The 26667-nt window shown below is 36.7% G+C and overlaps 2 protein-coding genes across 4 annotated transcripts in view; both read right to left on the bottom strand.

Moving 5' to 3' along the window:
• Nucleotides 1–5009, bottom strand: part of sestd1 (SEC14 and spectrin domains 1) — a 38097-nt gene extending 33088 nt beyond the window's left edge. Inside the window, exons 1-3 of the mRNA XM_081368040.1 lie at nucleotides 4913–5009; nucleotides 2357–2420; nucleotides 352–437 (exon numbers count right to left, since the gene is read on the bottom strand). Of these exons, the coding sequence (XP_081224166.1) occupies nucleotides 352–406 (55 nt within the window). The 5' untranslated portion in view covers nucleotides 407–437; nucleotides 2357–2420; nucleotides 4913–5009. The remainder of the gene's footprint in view (nucleotides 1–351; nucleotides 438–2356; nucleotides 2421–4912) is intronic.
• A 14820-nt stretch (nucleotides 5010–19829) lies between these two features.
• Nucleotides 19830–26667, bottom strand: part of znf385b (zinc finger protein 385B) — a 130116-nt gene continuing 123278 nt past the window's right edge. For 2 of the 3 annotated variants that reach the window (XM_081367882.1, XM_081367881.1), the window contains exons 6-9: nucleotides 24364–24675; nucleotides 23012–23196; nucleotides 22611–22712; nucleotides 20069–21093 (exon numbers count right to left, since the gene is read on the bottom strand). In XM_081367882.1, coding sequence (XP_081224008.1) covers nucleotides 20881–21093; nucleotides 22611–22712; nucleotides 23012–23196; nucleotides 24364–24675 — 812 coding nt within the window. In that variant the 3' untranslated portion in view covers nucleotides 20069–20880. Of the gene's footprint in view, nucleotides 21094–22610; nucleotides 22713–23011; nucleotides 23197–24363; nucleotides 24676–26667 lie in introns of all 3 variants that reach the window. The other variant, XM_081367880.1, reaches the window with a different exon arrangement.

The raw sequence follows: 26667 nt of genomic DNA, 5'->3' as shown, positions 1-26667 counted from the left end.
TATGCAGCGCGGGCGCCGATGATTTCCTGTTGTAGCGCGTTGATGTGCGCGGTCTCGTTCTCCTCTGGGCGACGTGTGCGCGGGCGAGCTTTTCCGAGAGAAATGCTCATATAAGGAGTTCCACTCTGATCTACGTCATTAGATCCACGATCGAAAAAAAAACAGCCGAAACTTGTACCAACCCGGAAGTAAGATTTTCGGCACAGAAATTCTCCGTTATTCGTCCAAAATATTTTTTTTAAACTTTGCCCATGTTTAGCATGAGAATCCATCTCTTTAACAGTGTAAACAACTCTGAATACATGAAACACCATTGTACCCCCCCTTTAATATAATGTTACTAGTCTTTACCTGACAGAAAGGCCAGCTTCTTCTTCAGCACAGGCAGTATGATGGAGGCCTCCATCCTGGAACAAGTCTATTGTCTACTTACACAGCTGCAAAAAGTTGAAGAAAAACTTGTTAGATAACACATTAAATAACAAATTTTTGATTTGTATACTTTAGTGACCAGTGACATGACATGAAGGCCAAGTATAGTGTGGTAACTCATACGGTGGTAATTTGTCCCCTGCATTTAACAAATCCAAGTTAGTGCACACACATTAGGAGCAGTGAGTAGTGAACAGTGAACACACAAACACACTGCAAACCGTGGACACACACACCCAGAGCAGTGTGCAGCCATTCACTGCGGCCCGGGGGGCGATTGAAGGTTAGTGTCTTGCTCAAGTCAAGTAATTTCCTGCTGGTATTAAGAATCAAACCCACAGCCTTCGGGTTACCAGTCTGACTCTCTAACCATTAGGCCACGACTGATTTAGAGCTAAAACAAATGACTTTGAAATGCATTTTCATGATTATAGTCTCAAATGTCCCATAGGCATAGAATGAATAAACCTACATCTGTGTCTATTAGCCCCTTTCACACATACAGTCTTTACTAGAAAATTACCGGTAAGAGATCATGTGTGAACAGGACCTTTTCCAAAATACCGGTAAATCAGTTCTGGCAATTTACCAGTAAGGGAACGCCGTTGCTTGTGTGACAGCATATTTGTGTATTTACCGGTAAAGTCATTCTGGTAATTTTACGGTAATTTACCGGGATTGCTGTGGGAAAGGGGCTTATGACTCAACATACTTCAAAATAAATAAGAAATACTTCAGGTAGATATAAAAACCTGTTCTTTGAGCTATTTTAAATTAAACACTAATATACAGGTCAGGAAAGAAGTTAAGGAATGGTTTACTCAAAAATAGTGAACACTGCTGTCAAGCTCCAAAAAGAACCAAAAACACCATTCAAGTATCATAAAATACACCAGCATCAGCTTTGCATGAGAAACCAACCTAAGTTGAAGTCATTATTCACATAATGTCAAACCAGCTGTGACTGGTCATCATTTATTCACCATCCAAACCTATATGACTTTCTTTTGTGGTACATAAAAGTTGACATTTTGAAGAATGTTGGAAACCACACTGTTTTTTTTTTTTCTCCATTTACATTTAGTCATTTAGCAGATGCCTTTACCCAAAGCGACTTACCATAAAATGGTAATCAATGGTAACTAAAACTGAGACATTTCTCAAAATATATTATGTTCTACTGAAGTAAGAAACTCATACTGGATTGGAACAACATGAGGGTGAGTAAAGAATTTATTTTTGGGTGAACTCATGAACTCAGTCATTTATATCCTAGTCTGTGCTTCATGCAAAAAGGGATATGTGACTTCAGAGGTTGACAGCCAGTGAACTATTCCTTTAATGCCAAGTCATTCAATAATAATAATAATAATAATTTTATATAGCGCCTTTAAAAGTTGCTTTCCCAAAGCGCTTTACAGGCAAACATAACAGAGAAAACAGCACACTTTAAATACAAAAATATGAAGGAATAATCAAGTAAAAGCAACCCTAAAATAGAATGTTTTGAGAAGAGATTTAAAAAAGTCACTAATGTAGGCTATTTGCTTTCCTGATGTCGGCCGGGAGAGAATTCCAAAGCTTAGGAGCATAGGAAGAAAATGCTCTATCACCCCTAGAACGAAGCCGTGTGCATTCAACGAATACAATGCATTCCTGTTCAATTTTTTAGGATAAACACACAAGCACAACTTTAAACAAGAAGATTTTCCAACAAAACCTTTGTAAGAAGCAACATTTCACCATGCCAGAAATACCAGAACGATACAAAAAAAGAACAAATTGACAAAACAAGCTGAAAAGTAGGTTAAATCACTATAATTAGGCAACACTAGAATGTTCACAGCATGCTTCAAGTACATAGTGATGTGAGTCCTCAAATGCAGGCTGTACTAGATTTCAAAAAGCTAACAGTACCACTCACCTTCAACAGTGATGCAGCACATCAAGTACATTCCATCTCAAGCGATTCCCTCCTGGTCCATGTTCTGCAAAGATCGGAGAGAGGAGGAGGAGGAGAAAGAGGAAAAAAAGAACATGTGAAAGTTTCAGGGAAAGAGAGTAAAACGAAAAAAAAGACTACGTTGAGACCTCCTTTGGTGATTTGGATTCTGCCATCCAGTTTAGTTCAACCAATCTGAATACATCAGAATTAATCAGAGTGGTAAAGACCTCCTCATAAACTGCTGAGAATGGAAGTGGTCACGTAAGCATCCAATAGGGTAATACCAATGGAGTGTTGCTGGTTGACTGAGTATAAATCATAAAAATTAAATGCTCCCCAAAAAAAGATTATCAAAATCCTCCTCAACTGCAATAATGGATTTAGGGAGGATTGCAAAAGGAAGCACAGCTTGGCAAAGTGATCTTAACATAAGCTGATGCACAGAAAAGTGCCACATCATTTAGAAAAGGACAGCTCAGCAGCGATTACACAGTTTGCTGATGTGTCTGCAAGCCAGGAATGGGTGGTAGCAAATAAAAAGCAAAGAAACAAAAGTGGACTTTTAGAATTATCACATTGCACTGCTGCACAATGATTTACCATGCAACCCACTGGCCCATCCCAATGCAAATTGTTGGCAATGCCCATGTTTGTGTTAGGACATAATACCATTCTGCGTTGTCACTGTATATGCAAAACTGATTTCAATGCCAATTCCAGCTTCAATATGTAAGGAGCGGCATATTTTGCATTTGCAAAGAATGAATTGAGCTACTAAAAGAATAACAAACAATTACATTCAATCCAGAATAAAAATAAACACCTGAAAATGATGTAGTTTGAGACCATTAAGATTTTTTGCATTGTGCCAGAATTTTCTAGCCTGGTAATACCAAACTCTGCTACTTCGCTTTGCTTCGTAGACAGAGTCTGGAATGGCATAATAGAAAAGCGTTTTCTTTCTCGCGGGGGGCGCTTGTCTGAAGTTTAAAATCATTGGTTACCCGTAAGCCAATCACATGACGTTTGGTTATGGCGTGTGTTATGTGCATGCTCAGCTGCATCTAACTTCCACTGTAAACACATGTATGATGCGAAAACAAAACCATCGAGCGAAATACCGAAGTGAACATGGCTGTGAACGACTTTTGCAGATTATGTGAAGTAAATCTATGCATCCACGGTACAGTCAGTGTCTACGTCATCACGGCTCTCAGCCCGCCCTCTGTTCGTTGATTGGCCGGCTGTTTTCAGGCCGGAGGAAAACGGAAAGCTATTACGCTGTCTCAGACTGAGTACAGAAGCGAAATGAAATTGAGCGGAAGTACGAAGTCTGACGTAGTCTTCGTAAGTCTTCCCCCAAATTTTCATCGCATCACCACACCACATTCTCAGGTATTTTTTATCTTTGCTGTAAATGGCTGCAAAACATCCATCTATTCAGATATTCAAACTAAGGGTAGTGCAACAACATTATGGATAAACTATTAAATAATTAAAATGAGTCTTAATGCAAAATAAACAATTAACGTCCTAATGGTCTTTTTCTTTAAATGGTGTGATGACATACAATGTTTAGATCTTTTATATTTGAATGACAAATAGCCATGTTTTTCATCAAAATTCACATTGCCAATCACATTCATTAGATTATTATGACCGTATTACCGTTAAACCAATACTGTCATGCTATGTTTTAATCTAGAAATACTTTCATGTTGATGAATTTTAATGAATGTGAGACTGATTTTGGATTACAGTTATGATGATAATCAAAATAAATGTGCTTACAAGTCATAAACAGTGTCAATACGTAAAGATAATATAACTGTTTTCATTTGCTTTGATTAAGTGGTGAAAAGGGACTTTGGATTGTTCTTGACAGGACTCATGAGATTCACTGTACATGTCATAGCAGCCCTATAAACACATAAACTTGGGCAGTTTAAGAATTAAGATTCAAACTGTGGTCTTTGAGAGTCATTTCTGGCCACATAAGGACAACAGTTGGACGGTCCTGGGAATCAGTGTCTGGAATCAAACCAACAGCTGGCTGAGTTATAGGAATGACTCGCGGCTCGAGACAAAGACGGGTATCCACCTATGGCCTACATAATATTATGATTACAGGTCATCTGCGCAGTAAAACGATCGTCACAACTAACGACAACGCACGAGGCTGGGTGCCACGTGAAAGCACACATTTAAATGCAGTTTGGCTTTTATTTCACATGACCATGAAGCATATTTTCTGGCAGCGTGCATGGCTACTGGCACGCGCGAGCCGCAGAACAGCATGCAATGACCTATATTTCATTCTTTGGAGGTTAATTCATGACTAACATGAATGCGGTGTATTTCGGGGTTGAATACAAGGACAATCCCTCACTAACTTACCTTAGATAAACGTCGATAATAATGCCGTGATTGTTAGCACTGCTAAAGACGCGAATGCATGATCCATGTGCTTTCGCTCACAAAGTCACTGCATTTTTAATCACACTGAGGGATTATTATATACAAAAATAAAATTACCTTTCTCCGTTTTGAGCCCCGGAGTCGATCTATGTTATTGATAATCGCCTTTGATACTGAGAAGACGCTCGGCGTTGTGTTTTGTTAGAAAGGGGCTGGTCCTGTTTGCATGGCTCCTCCCACATGTCGGCGCAGGGCATGTCTCACACTGTAGTGGGCGGGGTCTAGCGTTTCTTTAAACAGACAGTGCATCATTCAAATACATGATATCTGATATTTGTGGATTGATTGAGAGGAACAATTTGACATCAATTTGACAATGACATCAAATGGAAGATGCAAAAATTCAGAAGATCTGAAAAATGAAAATGAAAAATGAAAAACTTACAAAATTTTGAATCAGACAATTGATAACAGACGAGTAAAGATTACTTCAAAAATATAACATTAACATATAGATAAATAACATTATCAGAAGAAAGAAAGAAAATAAAAATAAAAACTTTTTCTTTATTTTCATTCCATTCCTAACTTTTACCATTGTGTAAATAATGAAGTTTATAGCCTATAATAAAGTGTCTAACATTAAGTGGACTATATTTCTGAAGTCCAGGGAACCCTAATTATAGAAATATCTCCTTAAAGGGATACTCCACTTTTTTTTGGAAATAGGCTCATTTTACAACTCCCCCAGACCCAGAGTTAAACAGTTGAGTTTTACCGTTTTTGAATCCATTCAGCCGATCTCCGGTTCTGGCGGTACCACTTTTAGCATATGCTTAGCATAGATCACTGAATCGGACAGGACCATTAGTATCTCTCTCAAAAAAATGACCAAAGAGTTTCGATATTTTTCCTATTTAAAACTTGACTCTTCTGTAGTTACATCGTGTACTAAGACCGACGGAAAATGAAAAGTTGCGATTTTCTTGGCTGATATGGCTAGGAACTATACTCTCATTCCTGCGTAATAATCAAGAAACTTTGCTGCCGTACCATGAGTGCAGCAGGCGTAATGATATTGACGCAGCGCCTGAAAATAGTCTCCAGCTCAGTAACTTCCAATGTGACCGGGACTAAGTTTGTCTAACCTATCTTCATTATTTACATTGTCTGACCTATTTTCAGGTGCTGTGTCATATCATTACGCCTGCTGCACTCATGGTACGGCAGCAAAGTTTCTTGATTATTACGCAGGAATGAGAGTATAGTTCCTAGCCATATCAGCCTAGAAAATAGCAACTTTTCATTTTCCGTCGGTCTTAGTACACAATGTAAATACAGAAGAGTCAAGTTTTAAATAGGAAAAATATCGAAACTCTTTGGTCATTTTTTTGAGAGAGATGCTAATGGTCCTGTCCGATTCAATGATGTATGCTAAGCTATGCTAAAAGTGGTACCGCCAGATCCGGAGATCGGCTGAATGGATTCAAAAACGGTAAAACTCAACTGTTTAACTCTGGAGGAGTTGTAAAATTAGCCTATTTCCAACAGGTATATTCATTTTACAAACGTTACTGAGTTTCAAAGGTAGGCTACTGCATAACTGGAATGACTGAGGTCAACATGTTCAGAACTGTACTTTTTTCATTGGTGATAATAGTGGTAATGTTTCATGGGTTTTTTTTCTGTATAGTCAATAGGCTACTACAGGTGTCTATTTTGAAATATGAAATATATTGACTTTTCAAAAAAACCTACCCTGAGAAATCTACACTGGAAAATTGTAAGCCCCAGTCTTTCCTATTTACAAAAAGTGCATGCATTATAGTTTTTATGCAGGCCTACAAGTAAATGTAATTTTTTTAAAAACTTATTTCTGCTTAATTCAAATTTTAAACAAAGCTGTATCCATGTTTCTAAACAAGACACATTGATTCTTCCACTCCACACAGAAGCTGCACACGGCTGACTTGTACTCTATGCATGAAATGATTCTGCATTATTTACTTTGAATACTAATAAATAACAATAAAAATAAGTAAACAAAAGAAATACAAATGACATGTAAACTATATGTAAACCTTGCTGACTGCTCAAAGTTCATTGAGTTTACTCTCACGATCCCTATCACATGCTGTTCATTAGCCTGTATAACTTACAACCTATTCGAGGACAGTAACAAGCAGTCGAAAATCCCTCTGCTGAATGCTATTAGAAAATAGATTTGGCAATTATGCATTTGTCAGTGATTTTAGCTGAATATGTTGTGGATTGTAAACAGTAAGAGCCATTTATAAACTTTATACGTATTGTGGGGAATATGGGAAATGTGCTACTTTGCATGGAATACAGTGTCACTGCATTGTTTCAATAAACATCTAATTCAATGTAGCTAACAAATATATATAATCAAATATAAATACAAATAGATTTACTCGTGTATGTGTATGTGTGTGTGTGTGTGTGTGTGTGTGTGTGTGTGTGTGTGTGTGTGTGTGTGTGTGTGTGTGTGTGTGTGTGTGTGTGTGTGTGTGTGTGTGTGTGTGTGTGTGTGTGTGTGTGTGTGTGTGTGTGTGTGTGAGTGATTTACTCATTTACATAAAACGATGCATGAAAGGGGAATTAAGATAAGTAGGCCTGTCCTATGTTGTATGGGTTCCAAAAATAGAAGGGGATAGATAGATTCAGTTGCTATGGTAATAATAATATTAGCTCAGAGAAGCCTAATTATCTGAAAAGGGCGTATGAAGGTGCCACTAGATGTCTCTGTTTGCTCAATGAGTCACTGGACGCTATTCCTAGTGCTGTTCTGGGTTGTCACTTGAGTTAGAGATGAATAATTTCATGCTCTGCCTACTCTGTACAGTCCTTGTAGAGTAGACTGAATGTGGAGATAACAGACCAACAATGAATCAGTGTTAATGCATCAACCAAATTATCACTGAATCAATGTTGACATTTAGCATTGATTTTTCATCAGGTCTGCACCCTGGAATAATGTTATTTCAACAATGAAAAAATAGATCAAGATGTAATATTTGTTCAACTTAAATTAAATCACTTATTTAACTGAATCAACATAGAAACAATATCAAACATAATATTGCTTAAGAGTAATATTTTTTTCATTAGTTGAAAATGCAATAATTAAATAAATCACAAGACTCAAATTGCAACATTCATTCAGTTTATACACTCATAGTATTTTCCTCATTTCAAAAATGTATAAATTATATATTTATAAAAAAGAAATATAAAAACATATCACAAATGTTTTATAACAGCTTAGCGGTTATGCCGTAAAATGAGCCACATAAAAACAATTAATATATTCTTAAAATAGAACCATAATAATTGTGCTGAGGTGACCATCATAGTGACAACAGCCAATCACATTACTTTTCCGGTGCTGCATGAACGCAACTGGCTAGCGTCAGCGCTAGGGTATTTGCATATGCGATCTGATTGGCTGACGCCTGCGTCGGCGCTTGAAAAGTTGAAAATTTTTCAACCACTGCCGCGAGCAACTGCAGTGACACAACGCGACGGAACCCACAATTCAGTTCGAAACGCATGACGTCACCCATTCAAAGTAAAAGAGAAGCATTAACGCTGACGCTCCGTATGAATGCACCGTTATTGTGAGTGATGACACGCTGACCTTTGCAAGATGGCGGGCTCGTCAACGTGTCTGGAGGGGTTGAATATGGCTTCTACGCATATACATGTCTATGCCACTGTAGCCCCTCCTGTTCAAACCGCCCTCTCTAAGCAAGACTCGAACCCGGACCTGTCCGCATGGGAGGCGGGCGCTCTAACAAGAACGTTAAAGGCTGCTGATTAGGGGAATGAGGTTTACACACACTGCTCTCACTGGCCAAAGTCTGTTACACCACCAACCGCAACTGTCAGACGCCATCTTTATTTTTTAGCTCAACTGTCACAGAATGGAAAGCACATGATTGTGGGATATCAAATGCAGTGAAGGATACATCTATGCTACCTTCAAAAATCGATCAGGTGAAGCCTATCTCAGGAGAGTGGAAGAGAAGCATTGGATTCAGACATGCCTTGATGCATTCTCTGAAGGCAGCATTTTTAGGATTTAGGACACAGCTTTTGATGGAAGCTAAATAAAGATTCACAGAATGAATCAGTGAACGAATCTGGATGCTTCTTTTTGGCCAATTGGATTAATAAAATCCCAGAGGAGTTTTTTGGGAATTTTTCACAGCTGGGCAAATTTGGCTCTTCAGTTGAGTCGAATCTCTGAGTGGAATCGACTCCAATGCAGCGAATTTGAAGAATCGATTATTTTTGGTCTCCCAGATTTAATAAGAAACTTTTTATGTCAGCTTACAAATTTTCATCATGTAGTTGTTGGTCAAATTAAGGTGTTGGGCTGAATGGACTGGAGGAGGAGATTATATGCATTCACCATAGTGAGACAGTTACCGCTGGATTACACAATGAGCTTACTGCGGTAATGAGCAGATGCAAAGATACGGCCAGCTCAGCGTATTGTTCTCATGCCAGTGTGCAGTAATTGTGCTGATATGTAATTACTACCTGTCAGCCCTGGGGACAGTTTGACAAGAGCAGAATGGCAGGGCATCTGTGTTCCCCACACAGGGGGTTCTACTGGAACTCACATTGCAAGGACAGTGTATCCAGTCACTATTAGTGCTATCCCTGTTTTCCTCAGGCACCAGCTAAATTGGATCTCATCCTCTTTTGATGTGCAGGTACTTTTGAATCATTCTTTTTTTTTTTTTTTTTTTACTAATATGCCCTATAAATAATATAAAAAATTGGCGTTTTTAAAACAAAATATTTAATACAAATCTAAATATCCCAATCTGTTGTGTAGTATTCTAAGTTTCTCAAATTCCCAGTAAAGGTTGAAAGAACTCTCACCTAAATAACAGCAGACTAAATCCAGTCAACAGAGGGCGCGCTTGAGCCTCAGCCTGTGAGGATCTCCAGAGACTTAGATCATTTATATGACTCGGTCATCAATATATCAGAAGCAAAATTCAGTATTTTAAACGAGTTGTAAATTAACCAGGCTAAAAGGTAGCCAAATAAATTAATTAGGATGCGACTGAATCGAATGACACCTGCTGACCGGAAGCTTGCACATTTAATAAATGGTCATAGTCGCGTGCACTTGCCTTAAAGTCCACATGAAATCAAAATTGACCATATTTACTTTGTTTGCCTAAATTGATCGTTTTGTGGTGCACAATTCATCCATGCAAGTCAATCCACACAAAAAAATTTTTTTGGCTTCGTAATCTTTAATCAAAATCTGAAAATGCCCCTCCCCTCTGCTTTGGAGGACCTTCCCTGATGACGTATGTTTGACGGCTTGGGTTGGGAAACGCTTTACCACTCCCCTCAAACCGTTAGTCTGTTATGAGCAGAGATGGAGAGGAGGAGCGCTAGAGTAAAACCCTGCCCTCTGTTCAATATTCCGTTTCACTGGGAAATACGTCACAACACTGGAGAAAAGTCGTTTGCAACTTCCGGTTCACGCGGACTTTAAAAAAATAAGGTGGATGTGAGACATTTAAAGAGAAGGAGATGGTGTTTTGAGAAATCAGTTTAAAAAGCCATCCCCATTTTGTAAGAAAACTAACAAATAAGTTAACATACTCACGGTGCGTGTCCACTGGGACGGTGCGAGCGGAGTGGAGCGAGCGTTTTATGAAAGATTGTTAGTATGTTAAAGTCTGCATGAACCGGAAGTTGCAAACGACTTTTCTCCAGTGTTGTGACGTATTTCCCAGTGAAACGGAATATTGAACAGAGGGCAGGGTTTTACTCTAGCGCTCCTCCTCTCCATCTCTGCTCATAACAGACTAACGGTTTGAGGGGAGTGGTTAAGTAGGGTGAGCATATTCCAGGACATGTCCGGCCGGGTTTTCGAGATCGCCCAAAATGTCCGGGATTCGGCTTTTGCTTTCTCGTCGCCATTCATTTTGTTTACATGCACACCTTTTGATTCAATAGGCCTGAATTAATTCCGATTGGTGAATCTGAATGTAGTGTTTACATGAACGCTAAACAAGTGATCGGTTGATGTGCGTTTTAGCATTGCTAAGAAAATTCCTGTGTTTTCGTCTTGGTCGGGATCCGTGTGAAGCAGAATGCATGACCTGCAAAGCTGGCACGTATGTGTCAGTGTCAAATAATGTAATAATGTAAACATAATGAATGGTGACTGTAGAAAGCAAAAGCCGAATCCCGGGCATTTTGGGCAATCTCGAAATCCTGGCCAGACATGTCCTGGTTAAACAGGACGTATGGTCACCCTAAGCGTTTCCCAAACCAAGCCGTCAAACCTATGTCATCAGGGAAGGTCCTCCAATGCAGAGGGGAGGGGCATTTTCAGATTTTGATTAAAGATTACGAAGCCAAAACATTTTTTTGTGTGGATTGACTTGCATGGATGAATTGTTCACCACAAAACGATCAATTTAGGCAAACAAAGTAAATATGGTCAATTTTGATTTCATGTGGACTTTAACTTATTTGTTAGTTATCTTACAAAATGGGGATGTTTTTTTAAACTGATTTAGCCATAGTTTTTCCTATGGAAATCGCGTTTCACGCTCGCACAGTGCATTTTGGGATTGAGCGTCAAAAGGTTGGGCAGTTCTCGACTTTATGCAAATATCAAGCGAAAAACGCGGTCGGCAGACAATAGCTGTGAGATTCTGGATGTGACGTCTGTCTTGAGAGTTTAAAAATATGCAAATAGTGCCGGAGTTTATGTTGGATTTAGTGCGTAAATCATTTTGTTTACAAATTAGACGCTTTGCAGTTATGTTAAATATTTCATTTTTTTTTCCATCTTTTTTGTTAATGTTATTGAAATGTTTAATTAATGTTTTAGTTAGTTTCAATACCTCTAAGAGATTTTTCATTACCCGCGGTGTCAAGACAGGGATGTCCAATTTCGTTAGAGAACTATTATCGGTAAGTATTATCCATGAACAAAGCTTGGAAGTTATATCCATCTTTGATAGAGAAATTAAAATCTCCCAGTTGGCTGATGACACGACTCTCTTTTTAAAAGATTTGAGTCAATTAACCAAGGCTATTAATGTAATTGAGCAGTTTTCATGTGCTTCTGGATTGAACCTGAATATGTCCATGAGATAATGACGCTCCATAAAAATGATGATTCTTCAATCGATGGTATCTCAGTAAAAGAGACCGTAAGGTCTCTTGGTATTTATTTAACAAAAACTTTAGCAGCTCGACAACAGCTTAACTTTTCTGGCCGGGTCAAAAAAAAAAAAAAAAAACATCTTTAATCTTTGGCTCCAAAGAGACCTTTCCCTTTATGGGAGGGTTCTTTTCTCCAAAGCAGAAGGATTATCTCGTTTTGTATATCCTTCTCTTTGTCTTTTTGTCAATGACTCTACTGCTAAAGGAATTAACAAAAATTTTCATAAGACTTCATATGGAAAAACAAACCTTCAAAGCTAAAAAAAAACAGGGCTTGAAGTGTTAGATTTTAGTGATACAGTGAACACCTTTCCGATAAATTGGATTAAAAGATGTTTACAAATCCTAATTCTGTTTTGTTTTTTTTAATCCCAAATCATATCTTTACAAAAATTGGTGGCCTTTCCTTTATATTGAAATGTAACTACTTGCCGATTAGATAGATTGCCAGTTGAATCTAAATTGGGCCTCTTTTCATGAACTAATAGACTGGAAGGAAGCCTGGATGTTACCTCATTACTGCATTTCCAATAAGACTAAAGAAGTTCAATTTAAGACTGTGGCAAAATATATGGATGTTGACAGTTCTGGCTCATTTTGTGGGAATAATGATGAAACACTAATCCATTTATTTTTCCAGTGTGAAAACTTTTGGAATAGTTTATATCTTCATATAGGTAAGCACCTTGATTCTTCCAGATCCTTTCAGTTAAAAGATATGAGATAAAGCTAATACTTCAATGAATTACATTGTTAATTTTTTGGTAACACTTTATTTTACAGTGTCCTTGTTATGTTACATGTACTTACCATAGTAATAACAGTAAATTATGCATAATTACATGCAACCAACCCTCAATCAAATCCTAATCCTACCCTAACACCTATGAAAAGTGTAACTAATGTTTTTTATTTTGTTTGGAAAAAAAATATTCACAAGCAAAAATTCTCTAAATCGCAGCCTACTTTTCCAAATTTCTTAACTGAAATTGATGCATTTCTCAAATCTCTAAGGTTGATTAAAAACAAGAAAAGTGACAGATTCTTGAAATATTATGATGATTTTTTTGGTAATACCATGATGCATAATGTTTATCATGTTATTACATATACAGTATATATATATATATATTTATTTATTTATTTATTTTTTGTGAAACTTTACATATATTTGATATTTCATTCCTGTAGAAGTTCTATCTGTTCTGTACTTTATGTCTGCTTATTGTTTGATACATAATAAATCAAAAAACAAAACAACAACAACGCTGTAGCGTTTTATTTCCCCATTCAAGTAGATTGGTGCTAAATGATGTGGAAAATCGCTACCTGGTCGTTACCAACATGGTCGCCAAGTCAACTGACTAGATCAGATGATAAATCCTTTGTTTACAACACGTGTAGTATGCCCGTGGAGGCTTGTTTCCGCCACAGAAATAAAAAAGTTAATCAGCGAGTTTACATCTCTCCAGAGTTATAGTCAGAATTGTGAGTTTATATCTCTCTTACTTAGAAAAAAGTAAGTATTTTACCCCTCAGAATTGGACTTTATAACTCGCAATTCTGGCCTTTTTTCAGAATTACAAGATATAAACTCGCAATTGCAAGAAAAAAAGTCAGAATTGTGATATAAAAAGTCGCAATTTATCTTTTTTTTTAATTCAGCAGCGGAAACAAGCTTCCATAATCCATACATGTAGGCCTAGTTAACTAAAGTCTTTCTATGATTACAGCAATTTTCAGCAGTTTCCAGGTCTCATGAGATTCCAATTTATCTTACAAATCTAATTTACAAAATAAATTGGAACAAACAAGTCTGAATGAAAACAATTCATCCTTGTAAATAGATAGTCTGCTGGGAAATTCAGTGTAATTTTGTACTGGATTATAGGTCATTTTAGGAAAACAGCATTGATCAGTCATACAAATTGAAATGTATTCCATTCAAGACTTAGAAGCAAGCTATTGTGAGAATCCAATACAGTCATTTATTTTCCTACATGAGTCTTGATGTACTCAGCATGCAGCTGTGGTGAAAGTTGGAAATGGTCAATACTGGAATACTACCTGGTTTGAAGCATAACATTATAGAAATTATACAATTTATTTTACTGTACCAAAATACATTTTCTAAACACTTACACAACTTACGCTTTATTGCTGGGGCGTTGACTGGTGTTTATTAGTAAAGAAGAGCCCTTGTGAAAATGTTAAACTGTCTTACTGCAGCAAGTGACAGTGAGCTTGATTTACACTAACAGCCTTACAGTCCGTGTAGTTTAGTACACTTTAGTTAGTGAACAACTTGGCACACAAGGATTTCAAGAGTGCGTGTCAGAGAAGAGCTGAATACAAGCAATTTGAAGTTGTGTAGGCGGTGTGCTTCATAGCGGAGAAGAATTGTGAGTATGAAACGAGCCTAAGGAGCAGTTGTTTACCCATATAGGAATGAATAATCTCAAAACAAAATCTCTTTAATGTTTCTCTTTTTTTAGCATTTCTAAGATGTTTTCCTGAGAAAAAGACCTCAGTATTCTCACACGTCTCAAACTGCATTCCCATTTGCCAAGCACGTTGCAATTAAAGCGAATAGTAAGACAATTATTGTAATTTTAACTTTTAAAAGACTGTAAGATGCTAACTGGTTAACAATAAGTTCCCTTACTATATACGGGGGGAAACTGTAATAGATCTAACATTACATTTAACCTTACATGTAATTTTACAGTAAAATACTGTACCCTTTTTGGAAGTAAAAAAAAAAAGATAATTTTATTAATTTACAGTGAAAAGCCTGACATTCCCAGAATTCCCTGTGTGACAATTCACATTTTAATAATTCTGTTTCTTCTTATTTTATTGTTACTAATCTGTGTTGCTTATGTTATGTAATTAATGTTTATTGCATTATTTTAGTGTCATGTGTTACCATGATGGTGTTTTGTGTGTAGAATTTCCCTCAGCTTGTGGAAAAGCTACTTGTCATGATCTTTGATTCATCATGTAAATTTCCCCGGTGTTATGGTGGATGTCAGTATATTTTAAAGGTACAAAACAGATTTTAGTAATAGCATGGCCTTGCTAATTCAGCAGAAAAAGGCTGTTGAATTTACGATTTAAAATGTGTTGTACATATAAAACGTATCGTTTTGATATGGAACAGTTTGCATATGTGTTTTTTGTTGTTGAGTATCAGGCTTTTATGGCTTATTATATAGTATGATATAGGAGAATATAGAGATCATATTCAAGGAGACATTTTATTCAGAGGCCCAAACTGAGCAAAGTGCAATTTGGTGCAGTTGCTGATATTTATATGGCCAAAAAGTATTATGAAATTCTGTTTGTAATGTAAATCAGTGAGATCTTTAGCAGACAACTTACAAAATATGCATATAAATATCAGTTGTCAACTCCAATAGTTTGTGGGGGCAAAACATGCAAAGCAATACAATGATGATTGAGAGATAAACGTTCAAATAAACGTTCCTCAAAAGCCTGAATCATATTTGATACTTACATTACAAAAAAGCATCTTTTTGTATGGAAAATCAAGTAAACTTGAGTTGCTTCAGTCCAGTAAGGGTTCATCTTGAAATATAATTTGTTTGGTTTTATAATGAACAGCCATAATTGTTCACAAATAGATTTTTTTCTTTCAGTTAATGAATTCAATTTGACACAAACACACACTGAAAACAAATTTGCACATACAAGCTCAGGAATCAATTCTAGAGTGTAAATATTGTAATAAAAAGGTCATTTCTGTCATTGCTATTGACTTTGTCAGACATTGACAGTCATTTATTTGGGTTTATTATTCTACGCTGTAACTTCAATGCCCAAGAAAGGCACAAATGAATCCCAACAGAGAAGAGTCGTTTTGAGAAGAATGGGCTCTGCGTGGAGCTCGTGAATGAATGCCGCCTGGTCTCATCAATTCTACAAAAGCTTTTTTTGTCTTTTTTTGAAGGTTTTTCATCTTTTTTTTTCCTGTGGGCAGATACTGCGACTGCTGTTCCAAAAGGAGGGTTTGCTGAAAGGATTAAAGATTAGATGTTTCATCTACAAAAACAGTAGGCTATAGGCCCATACATCTAAAAACACATTTGCTTGTTAGATTATGATACGTCAAACAATGTGCATGTTCCCCATTGACTCACACAGCACTTTTGATGCAGTATCCAGATCAGTTAAAGTGCCCCAATTATTTGCGTCAGAGAGCGTTTTGCGTCAAAGTCCAGGTTGAGCTGTAATAGTGAGTCATTTTGGTAAACAGGATTATGAAAGTGAAGGATAGATTGTTCTCGATGCTTAACATACACAGTTCTTATGCTGTCTATGTATAGGTGCTGTAATCGGCGTAAAAAAAGAACAGGAATTATTGTCAGAGGATATGACTGCAGCGTCCCGTTCACTCCAGCCTTATCCGAAAATACATGAAGAGCTGCTGGCAGTGAACTAATGATATATAATACGTGTCCTCTAATGCGGGCTGACTGTAAATCCTCCTGATGGACAGTGGGGGATATTTGAGCTGCTAGTGAATGCCCAGCTCATGTTTTGCTCTCTTGTGTTTTGAACTGGACAGAGACGAGTGTAAATCAGCTGTAGAGATCTTTACATGGAGACAACATTGTGCCGTGGAGACTGAATCTGTGAATAAGTGCAGCTTTGTCACTCAGCTCAAGTGCAAGGGCAGCTAATCCTCACTGTTTGCTCAGCGTTTCAATAAGAACTGAAATCTTTTGTCTGAAAGGATTTCTCTCCATCTCCTGAGGCCCTCTCTGACATGTTATTGCACAAAGGTTGCTCATTATGGAGTTCATTTATTGCTTTTAAATCTTTTTTTTTTCTCTTAAAATTCTTTAAAAAAACAAAACACAAATGAGCCAATTATTGACATACAAAAAGCATACTTTTGTAAAGCGAAGCTCAGATCATATAATGCTCAATACATTAGAATCAAACGCAATGCTTTACTACAATTCTTTTGTAATAATAAGACGATCAGTGCTTTACTGGTATTCTGCCATTTTTGAAACGTTTGGTCTTCAAGTTCTGGGTCTTCATATCTCCATTTTCAACAACACTCACCACAGGAACTCATAACATATGATATATGCCTGCAATAGAACATAATGAAACATCACGTTTTAGAGTATTTTTAAAAATGCAGTGTTTTGTCACTTGTTTTGGATTTTTTTTTTTTACCCATGTCAACTGAGACTGGTTTTCTTTTAGCCATCCCGAAATATGACCTACTACTTACCTCTCTAAAAGTACTGTGCATGGAATGTACCACCTTCATTTTAATAATGCCGAGGGTGGCGTGCTATAGGTCAGAGGGGTGTTCTGTACCCAGTGAACCGGTCATTTTGACGTGCTCATCTGGGTGTTTGAAGCCGAGAGCTGGACATCTGTCAGCCAGTATTACTATCAGTCCTAATGAAAAGCAGAGGTGAAGAGCAGTCCCATTATATCAACACTCACTGCTAGACGTCCCGATCTGGGTCTTGTTGCAGTTGTCATTGCATACATAATCACAGGAAAATGATCATAATATGGAAGAAATAGTGAGGTGGTGAATCAAAATGGCAAAACAAATAAATAGTGATGACACATTGTTCTTGGCATTTCCTACACAAATATCACAATATATAGCTACTCGCCGGCAACTTTATTTGGTACACCTGTTTAACTGCTCGCTAACGCAAATATAGTCATCAGCCAATCACATGGCAGCAACTCAATGCATTTAGGCATGTAGACATGATCAAGAAGATCTGCTGAAGTTCAAACTGAGCATCAGAATGAGGAAGAAACGTGATGTTGTTGGTGCCAGAAGGGCTGGTCTGAGTTTCAGAAACTGCTGATCTACTGGAATTTTCACACACAATATAGGGTTTAAAGGGATAGTTCGGCCAAAAATGATATTAAACCCATGATTTACTCACCCTCAAGCCGTTCGAGATGCATGTCAATCATTTTTCAGACGAACACATTTTCGGTTATTTTAGAAAATGTCTTCGATCTTTCAGTGGTTATAATGTGAAGTTATGGGGTCCACTCCTTCAAGTCCCAAAAATGTGCATGCATCCTTCACAAAAGTAATCCATCCGGGTCCAGGGGGATAAACGAAGGCCTTCTGAGGGTAATCCGTGCGGTTTTGTCGTAAAAATATATATATTTAAAACTTTATAAATGAAAATAACGTAGGACGTAGCGTAGGAAGCGTCGTGACGAACGTAGAACTCAATATCCTCTTCTCTAATATCAAAATCCTCCGACATTTTCTTTTAAATACACGTTTTTTAAATCGCGGAAATACTGAGTGGAGTTTGGTTTTGCTCTGCTCTCTGGCGGCGCTGTCACGTTCGTTCTACGTCACGACGCTTCCTACGTTACGTCCTACATCATACGCCAGCATCCATCTCCGTGAACGCGCGTCGACCGCTACCGGAAGCCAGTTATTTTCATTTATAAAGTTTTAAATATGTATATTTTTACGACACAAAACCGCACTACCCTCAGAAGGCCTTCGTTTATCCCCCTGGAGCCGGATGGATTACTTTTGTGAAGGATGCATGCACATTTTTGGGACTTGAAGGAGTGGACCCCATAACTTCACATTATAACCACTGAAAGATCTAAGACATTTTCGAAAATAACTGAAAATGTGTTCGTCTGAAAAATGATTGACATATGCATCTCGAACGGCTTGAGGGTGAGTAAATCATGGGTTTAATATCATTTTTGGCCGAACTATCCCTTTAAAGAGAATTGTCAGAAAAAGAGAAATTATCCAGTGACGGCAATTCTGAGGGCGAAAATGCCTTGTTGATGATGTCACAAAGCTCAACTTATTTCAGACTGGCCAAACAGTTTGTCTTGAACATGACAATGAGTTCTTTTACTCAAATGGCCTCCGCAGTCACCAGATCCAATAGAGCACCTTTAGGAAGTGGTGGAACGGGAGATTCCCATCATGGATGTGCAGCCGACAAATCTGCAGCAACTGCGTGATGCTATCATGCCAATATGGACCAAAACCTCAGAGGAATGTTAACCAGGACCTTGTTGAATCTGTGCAATGAAAAATGAAGGCAGTTCTGAAGGCAAAAGTGGCTCCTACCTGGTACAAGCAAGGTGTACCTAATAAAGTGGCACAATGGTGTGCAAAAGTCTGAAACCACTTTGACTGGGATGTTTTTCGTTTAAACTGAGAAATAAACGATAAATATAAAAAAAATATTAATTATAATTTGGGATACTAAAAATATCATTTAGAAAAAAATAATAATATTAAGGATACTGCACTATAATCAAAGAAGTAAGAGTTATTAAAATACTAAGACTTTCTGAAGTTCATGGACAATTTTTGCACCGAAATTGTGATGATAAAATAATTTCTAATAAAAAAAAGTATGAAATATTATTAGTAAGGAAGCAAAACAGAAGCATTTTCACCAGTGGTTTCACACATTTGAAGCCCATATTATGAAAGGCCCACATTGACACTTTAAATTCTTGATTAATAAAAAATAAATAAATGTGTGTGAGTATATATATATGCCATATATATATATATATATATATATATATATACACACACACACACACACACACACACTGTGCAAGTCCCACTATACACGGGACTGTGCAAACAGAGAACTGAGATATGATCATGTTTATATTATTAGCAAATAAGACCTGAATGAGTCATTCATCACAGAGATGAATGAACATGAAAAGCACTGGGAAATATGAAAAACATAAAACTAATAATCAAATTACACAACACTGAACTGAAGGATTTAATCAAATTTAGCAAACAAATCTCCTGCACAAATGAACGGACTCAGAGAAATGTACAGTAGAAACAGCGCAATTAAAAAAATACCTGAAAATAAATAAAATGATTCATGTAATATTGATGCATATAGTGTTTTTTTTTACTAAACATTTCATAATGAACATGAAAGATTCATGAAAAGAAATATACAGTATAAATTAATGAAGAAATCATTTAAATATATTATTTTATTGAAAATGTAGTATCTTTATGTACAGCCTCTCATACATATATACTATGGACTTAAAGAATTCTCAGTGAATGGAAACGGTTCTCTCTCGATCTCTAAAAATAAATGTACCAAATAACATACCTAGTTCTCCTCCAGCTCATAAAATACAACTAGTATTGCAACCTGGAAGGTAAACATTAAATACACAATGGAGAATATCAATATTAATGATCTATACATTATTGCATCATCAGAGAGCTGCAGATGAGTACAGTCTCGTGACAAATAAGGATATCACAGAGAGATGAAAGGCCCACGGTTTTCCTATTACACAAAAGAGAGTTTGAATCATGATGAAAACAGGCTGAACCTACTTATATGACAAAAAGAGGAACCCGAACACATGGAGAAGAGAAATGCCGTGTTACCTGTCAGATGAAAGGATAAGAGTGAACTGGTGATTGAGCTTATTGACTTCACGACACAAGACAGCACACAGGCCAAAAACTGCATCACAGGCTCCCTGACAACATCAAGCCGTTGACTGAACACGGTGAGATTTGGGGTTGTTTCTGACAGCGCCTCCAGGCACGTGCTTGTCCGGGGTTGGTTGAGTCGAAAAGGAAGACCATGATAATTCAAGTCTTTCAGGAAGCAGTTCAACACTTTGTTTGAAGTGTCTTCAAATGCAAAAGTCCTCACTAAGACGGAATATCCTTCCTGGGTTTTGCGATGGTGAGGACAGTTGAGGAGAAAGTTTCAATAAACACACCATTGTTTCAAGATCTGAACTTAGTGTGGCGTAGTTCGAGAAACGTCTCAGTAAGGCGCAAACAGGATGGAGCCCGCGGTGTGTCGGATCGGTCCCGGAGCGGCGCGGAGAAAGGAGGCCGGAAGCGAGGCCGTCTGAAAGATGGAGGCGTTGGGACGAGGGTGGAGGGAGATGGACGGGACTGTGGTGGGGGCGAAGGGTGTGTGGAGGAAAGCCTGTGAAATGGGCTTCACCAAGTCATTCTGCAGGGCGAGTTTGGCCTGGAGGAAAAAGGCAAAAATAAACGCTGAATCAATTTGGTGAAGGAGAAAGAACAGTGTCTGCACCGATAAAGAAACGAGGACTGCACGATTAATCGAAAGGACATTGATTAGAAGGCCTAGTGTGATTACTGAACCTCAAAAGCCTGTGATGTAATTAAATATATACTCTGGTCTGCATGCACCATACACATCTGAGGTTTTGTGAAATTGTTTTTAGATTTGGAATGTAAAAATAGTCAACTATAAGCAGAAATTAAAACGTCTTCCTTCAGGTCATTAATCTACAAATAATAATAATAATTTTATTATTATTTTATAAGTATTACTATGGAACATAATACTCCATTGTATACATGATATACTACTACTACTTATAATAATAATTAATATTATTATTAAGTTTAATACTTTATGAATAATAATAATATAAAAAAGAAGAGTTATTGAATGCGTTATTATTATTATTATTATTATTATTTAACACTTTACAAATAATAATAAAATAATAATAATACTGTTGTTATAATTATTACTGATCATTATAATCATATAAAATATGTTAATGCTTTACTGCTTTTCTTTATGTTATTTTAATACTTTACAAATTATTATTATTATTACTATTATTATTAATTTATTGATGATGACATAATAATAGCAAGTTTAATACTACATAATAGTAATAACAACAACTATAAAGATAATATTTAATACTTTACTAATAATAATATTGATGTTGTTATAATTATTACTGATAATAATAACATTAAATACTTTAATGCTCTATTGGTAATAATACTTTTTTGTTAGTTTAATACTTTACAAATTATTATTATTTATAGTATAATTATTATTATTATTATTATTAAATTTAATACTTTATGTGTAATATTACAATAGTAATAACAACAACTATAATGATGATAATAATATTATTTAATACTTTACAAATAATAATAATAATATTGTTGTTGTTATAACTACTACTACTACTAATAATTTAAAATATTTTACTGGAAATAATAATAATAAAATACAAAATAATACAAATACAAAAATATTAATATTATTATTCTTTTTGTTGTTGTTATAAGTAATTATTCAAATATTACCGTTCTTTTCTAATGCAAGTCTATAGATTGTAGGATCTGTGCATTTGGATATTTCAAATGCGATTTACAGAAATTATCCTCAAATATTGTAAACAGAAAAAAAACAAAAAAAAACAAAAACATTCATTCTTATGTGACATTCTGTAAAGCTCGTCTGAGCTAGCAACAGTAACCAAGGGAGGTGGAGCTTAGCGAAGGGCCAACTGTACTTCAATAAATAGGAAGTTGTTTCAAGCATATTTTGCATATAATTTAAAAAAATGCCAAGCGAGCATTAGCATCCCAGAGAGGTATTTGTCAGCCTAGAGAGTGTGGAACAAACTCCTCACAGCACTGACACTTGAGATGCGAGAAACACTTGATGAAAGCGCTTGATTATAAAGAGTATAAATAATGCATTACAGCCAGAGAGCTGGAGCTGCGCTGCTGCTTGTTGTACGGGCTGTATTTGGGTTTGGTGGGTTTTCCAGCCACTCTGTCCTTGTGCCGCCTACTGGAAATATGCTGTGAAGAAAACAGACTTAATTAACCTTGTTATGCAAGTGATACACATTTGTGACCAAACTTAACACTGAACCGAACTATCAAAAACAGCATAATAGGAAGTACAACTCCATTTTACCCGCATGCAAATTTGGTAAGATCAGGCCACAGAATCACATTACTATTTATAGTGCTTTCATTATTCATCACTGCACACGTTAAGTTTTGTTGTAACTGCATAAGTAATGATCATGCCAAATGCAACCAAAGACACATGCTAACAAGAATACATCCTCTTACACTGAAACTGAACTGAATACCTGTTTAAGCTGGATTTCTGAGTTGACGTGGACATCACAGATTTCACAATGAAACGTCTTGTTCTGTAAGCCTGAGCCTTTGTTAAGTTGTGTGGCCTGAACTTTGAGTTTGGACCCGGGTCTGGGGTACGCTTTAATGGGGCCAGCTCCATTTCGCGCCTCCAGCATCGTTTTATGCTTTGAACCTGGTGAAACAGACAAAGTAGAAGGTTTTCTCTGGCTTAAAGGGAAGAAAAGAAACAAATCTGTTTATTCAGTGCAGCTGTAAGGCTGTTGGCTGCATTGATCTAACTTTATATCATTTCTAACACAATTAAGTCAGATGAGAACTTGAATTAACTTATGCTTCATTTTACGGCCTAAGGTTGTGGAATATACTAGTACACAGTGATTTTGTTGAAGGTATAATATTAAGCAAGACTGTATGTGTATTTTAAGTTTCCTAAAGACTCACTAACTAATTTTGCGAGTATGAAAATGTCAGGACAATCTCTGACTGAAGTACTAAGTTTTATTTCATTGAATCAGTTCAAACTGTCTTTAAGTGAATCAATTCAAAATTTGGGATCAGTAAGATTTTATTTTAGAAATTAATACTTTTATTACATGCATTGAATTAATCAAAAGTTACAGTAAAAACATTTATAATGTTACAAAAGATTTCTATTTCAAATAAATGCTGTAAATAAATCAAAGAATCCTGAAAAAAAAAAAAACCCATCAGATTCCACAAGTTTTCAACTGATAATAAGAAAGAGCAGCAAAGCTGCATATTAGAATGATTTCTGAAGGATCATGTGACACTGAAGACTCTTTTGAACTCATTGAAATAAAAAAAATATATATACACAGACTTTTAAACAGTTGTGTATATACTGAAGTATCAGAATATCAGGATATTTTGTAGCTTTATCACCCGCCCGACTCTGAACACATTCTTCTATAGTGTGTCTGGATAATGTTTTCTAAGCATAAAAAAGCTATTTCTTGCAGATTAAATATTTTAAAGCTGAGCATAACTAGAAAAAAATGTATATTGACTACATAAATGTTTATGTCATTTTAATATTTGATTAGTCTCAATGACTTTTCCAGGCTTTTCTAAAATCCAATATGTCCAGGTTTTCCATGACTGTGGGAAATCCGTCTATATTTTCCAGTTCTTCATACATTATCAATGATGAGCCTCACATCGCTACACTGGTTTTGATTTATGTTTTAGCTGCAAGTACATTTCCACACTCCCAAGCCTCAGAGGGTCACTTCATGAAACATTTATGATAAAGAAGAAGGTTTAATGGCGAGGGAGCGTGGGAAAGCCAGTGTGATGCGGAGGCAGATGTTGGCCACACCTGTGTTGTGTGCCTCCAGCTGTGAGAGAGAGTTGACAGCCACTTTACACAGCGAACAGTACAGGAGCTTCTTGGCTTTCTCGTCCTCGGACTCCACGCTGGGCTCTGACGGGGCCGTTGGCACCGCTGCTGGTTTGGAGGTGTTCTTCAGGGCTGCCGCGTGCCCTGACGGCTCGGTGGGTGGGCTGGCATGCGCGGGTGCCGTCTTGCATGGGCTGGGCACTAATGCCACCGCGGGCGCAGCGGGAGCTGGCACAAAGGCTTGCGGGGAGGCAGGGACTTTGTGCGCAGCCAACGGCTCTGCACTTTTCTCTGGGAACATAAGAGAGAGAGAGAGAGAGAGAAAGAAACAAGAAAAGAGCAAATCTGACAGTTAGTGGTGAAGGGCTCGGCATGTTGTATTATGTGCTGTCACATTTTCAGATCCTTCCTTTTTTCCATTATTTTGTGTGTTAGGGTTAGATATAAGGTCTTCGCTGCAGGCGAGCACTCTAGTTTCTGTGTCAAATGAGTTACAACCAGTGCTGAAGAGATAATTGTAGTCCGTTACTGATTACAAATTACATGACAAAAATTGTACATATTTTAGGTAATGCATTCTGACTATTTGTTTGATTACTTTAGACCTAACACATACATTTTAATAGGAGTATTCAGCATCATATTCATAACAGAAGATATATTGTATATAAAAAAAACTTACATTAATATAACAGTGCTATTGTGAATTTTTCTTTTCTTAAAATATAAATATTTTGTAACGCACTATCGTTTTTTATATAATCTAATTAATTTAAATTAATATTTATTTTCAGCAAGGATGATCAAAATTTTTATAAAAATGTATATAAAAATATTTGTATTCTTAGAAAAGATTTCAATTTTGAATAAAAGCTGTTCTTTTTACTTTTTATTCATCAATGAATTCTGAAAAAAAAAATATCACATGTTATGTTTGCAACATTGATAATAACTAGTATCTGGAAGAAGACTGGAGTAAGGGATGATGAAACTTCAGCTTTACATGACAGAAATAAATGATATTAGTATATTAAAATAGAAAACCATTATTTTAAATTGTAATAATATTTCAATCACAATATTTTTCTGTATTTTTGATCAAATAAATGTAGGCTTGATAAGCATAAGAGACTTCTTTGAAAAACATTAAAAATAGTAATGTTTCCAAACCTTTGACCGGTACTGTATATCTAATTACATGTGTGCCATCTTTTGGAATCTGATTATGCAATCCGGATTACATATAATCAGTTACTAGCCAGCGCTGGATAGGGTCAGGCTTCCTTCAAACACCAGTGACTGCTCGGGTCCCGCGTGCTGTAATGTGATAGGACGTGACCCCTGGATCGCCCACCACCCTTACACCCTTGTCATAGCGTTACATGCCGCGGGAGGATGCCTGTACTCTCCACCCACTCTAACAGGCTTCTGAGGGAATATTCCTCTGCTTTATATGAATGTCGCTTTCTGCTCTTGCTTTTTTTTTCTCCCCGAGGACTCAAAGCAGCCAGAACAGTCTAATGTTCCCCTATACAGTGACATTACACCCACTGACACTAACCTGAACCTCTAGGCTGGAACTGCTGCTCTTTTGCATTTTTTCTCTCTCCCAGTTTCAGTTTATATATCAAATCTTCCAAAGCGTGGTAGGTGGAGACATATGCCTCTTTGTTCTTGTTCTCACTATTTTTTTGCGGTGAGTCATAAAGAGCGTATTGTAACCGAATAAGAAGACAGATCAGAGATAAAGTACTTTTTGGAAAACTTTTCAAAACTAACAGAAATCATAGACTCTGTAACAAATCCAAGTAACCTGCCTCACTGTCTCTACATTGGCAGCTGCTAATTTGAAATGCCCAACATAGGCAGTAAAAAATCTAAAGCACACAGAGACTCGAATTATAGTTGCTGCTAAGCTAACAGTGTGATACTTTAATAAGCATAAAAACATGCAGCACACACAAATATTAGGTGATTTTTAATTAGATTAAACTTTTATAATCAAAGTTTTTGGTTTCAGATGATTTATAAGAATATTCAGTAGCTCAAACAGCAGTAAGGCCGCGTGTCCACCAAAGCGTTTTTAGCCAGCTGAAAACACTAGGCGCTCTGCTGAAAACGCCTAGCTATGGGCGCTTGAGAGCGTTTTGGCAGTGCAAATTTTTTTTCAGTTGAGACGCTTTGCTTGTTAAGATACGGAATATCCGTGAAAGTGTTACTAGCATCTCATTTCACACATATTTTGTTTCTGTGTTGATTCTATATAAAAATGTCTCTAACTCT

This window comes from Scardinius erythrophthalmus (genome assembly GCF_964197995.2).
Source record: "Scardinius erythrophthalmus genome assembly, chromosome: 6".
Classification (NCBI taxonomy): domain Eukaryota; kingdom Metazoa; phylum Chordata; class Actinopteri; order Cypriniformes; family Leuciscidae; genus Scardinius; species Scardinius erythrophthalmus.
The sequence above is the reverse complement of the archived record's forward strand: the minus strand, read 5'-3'. Positions and strand labels throughout refer to the sequence as shown.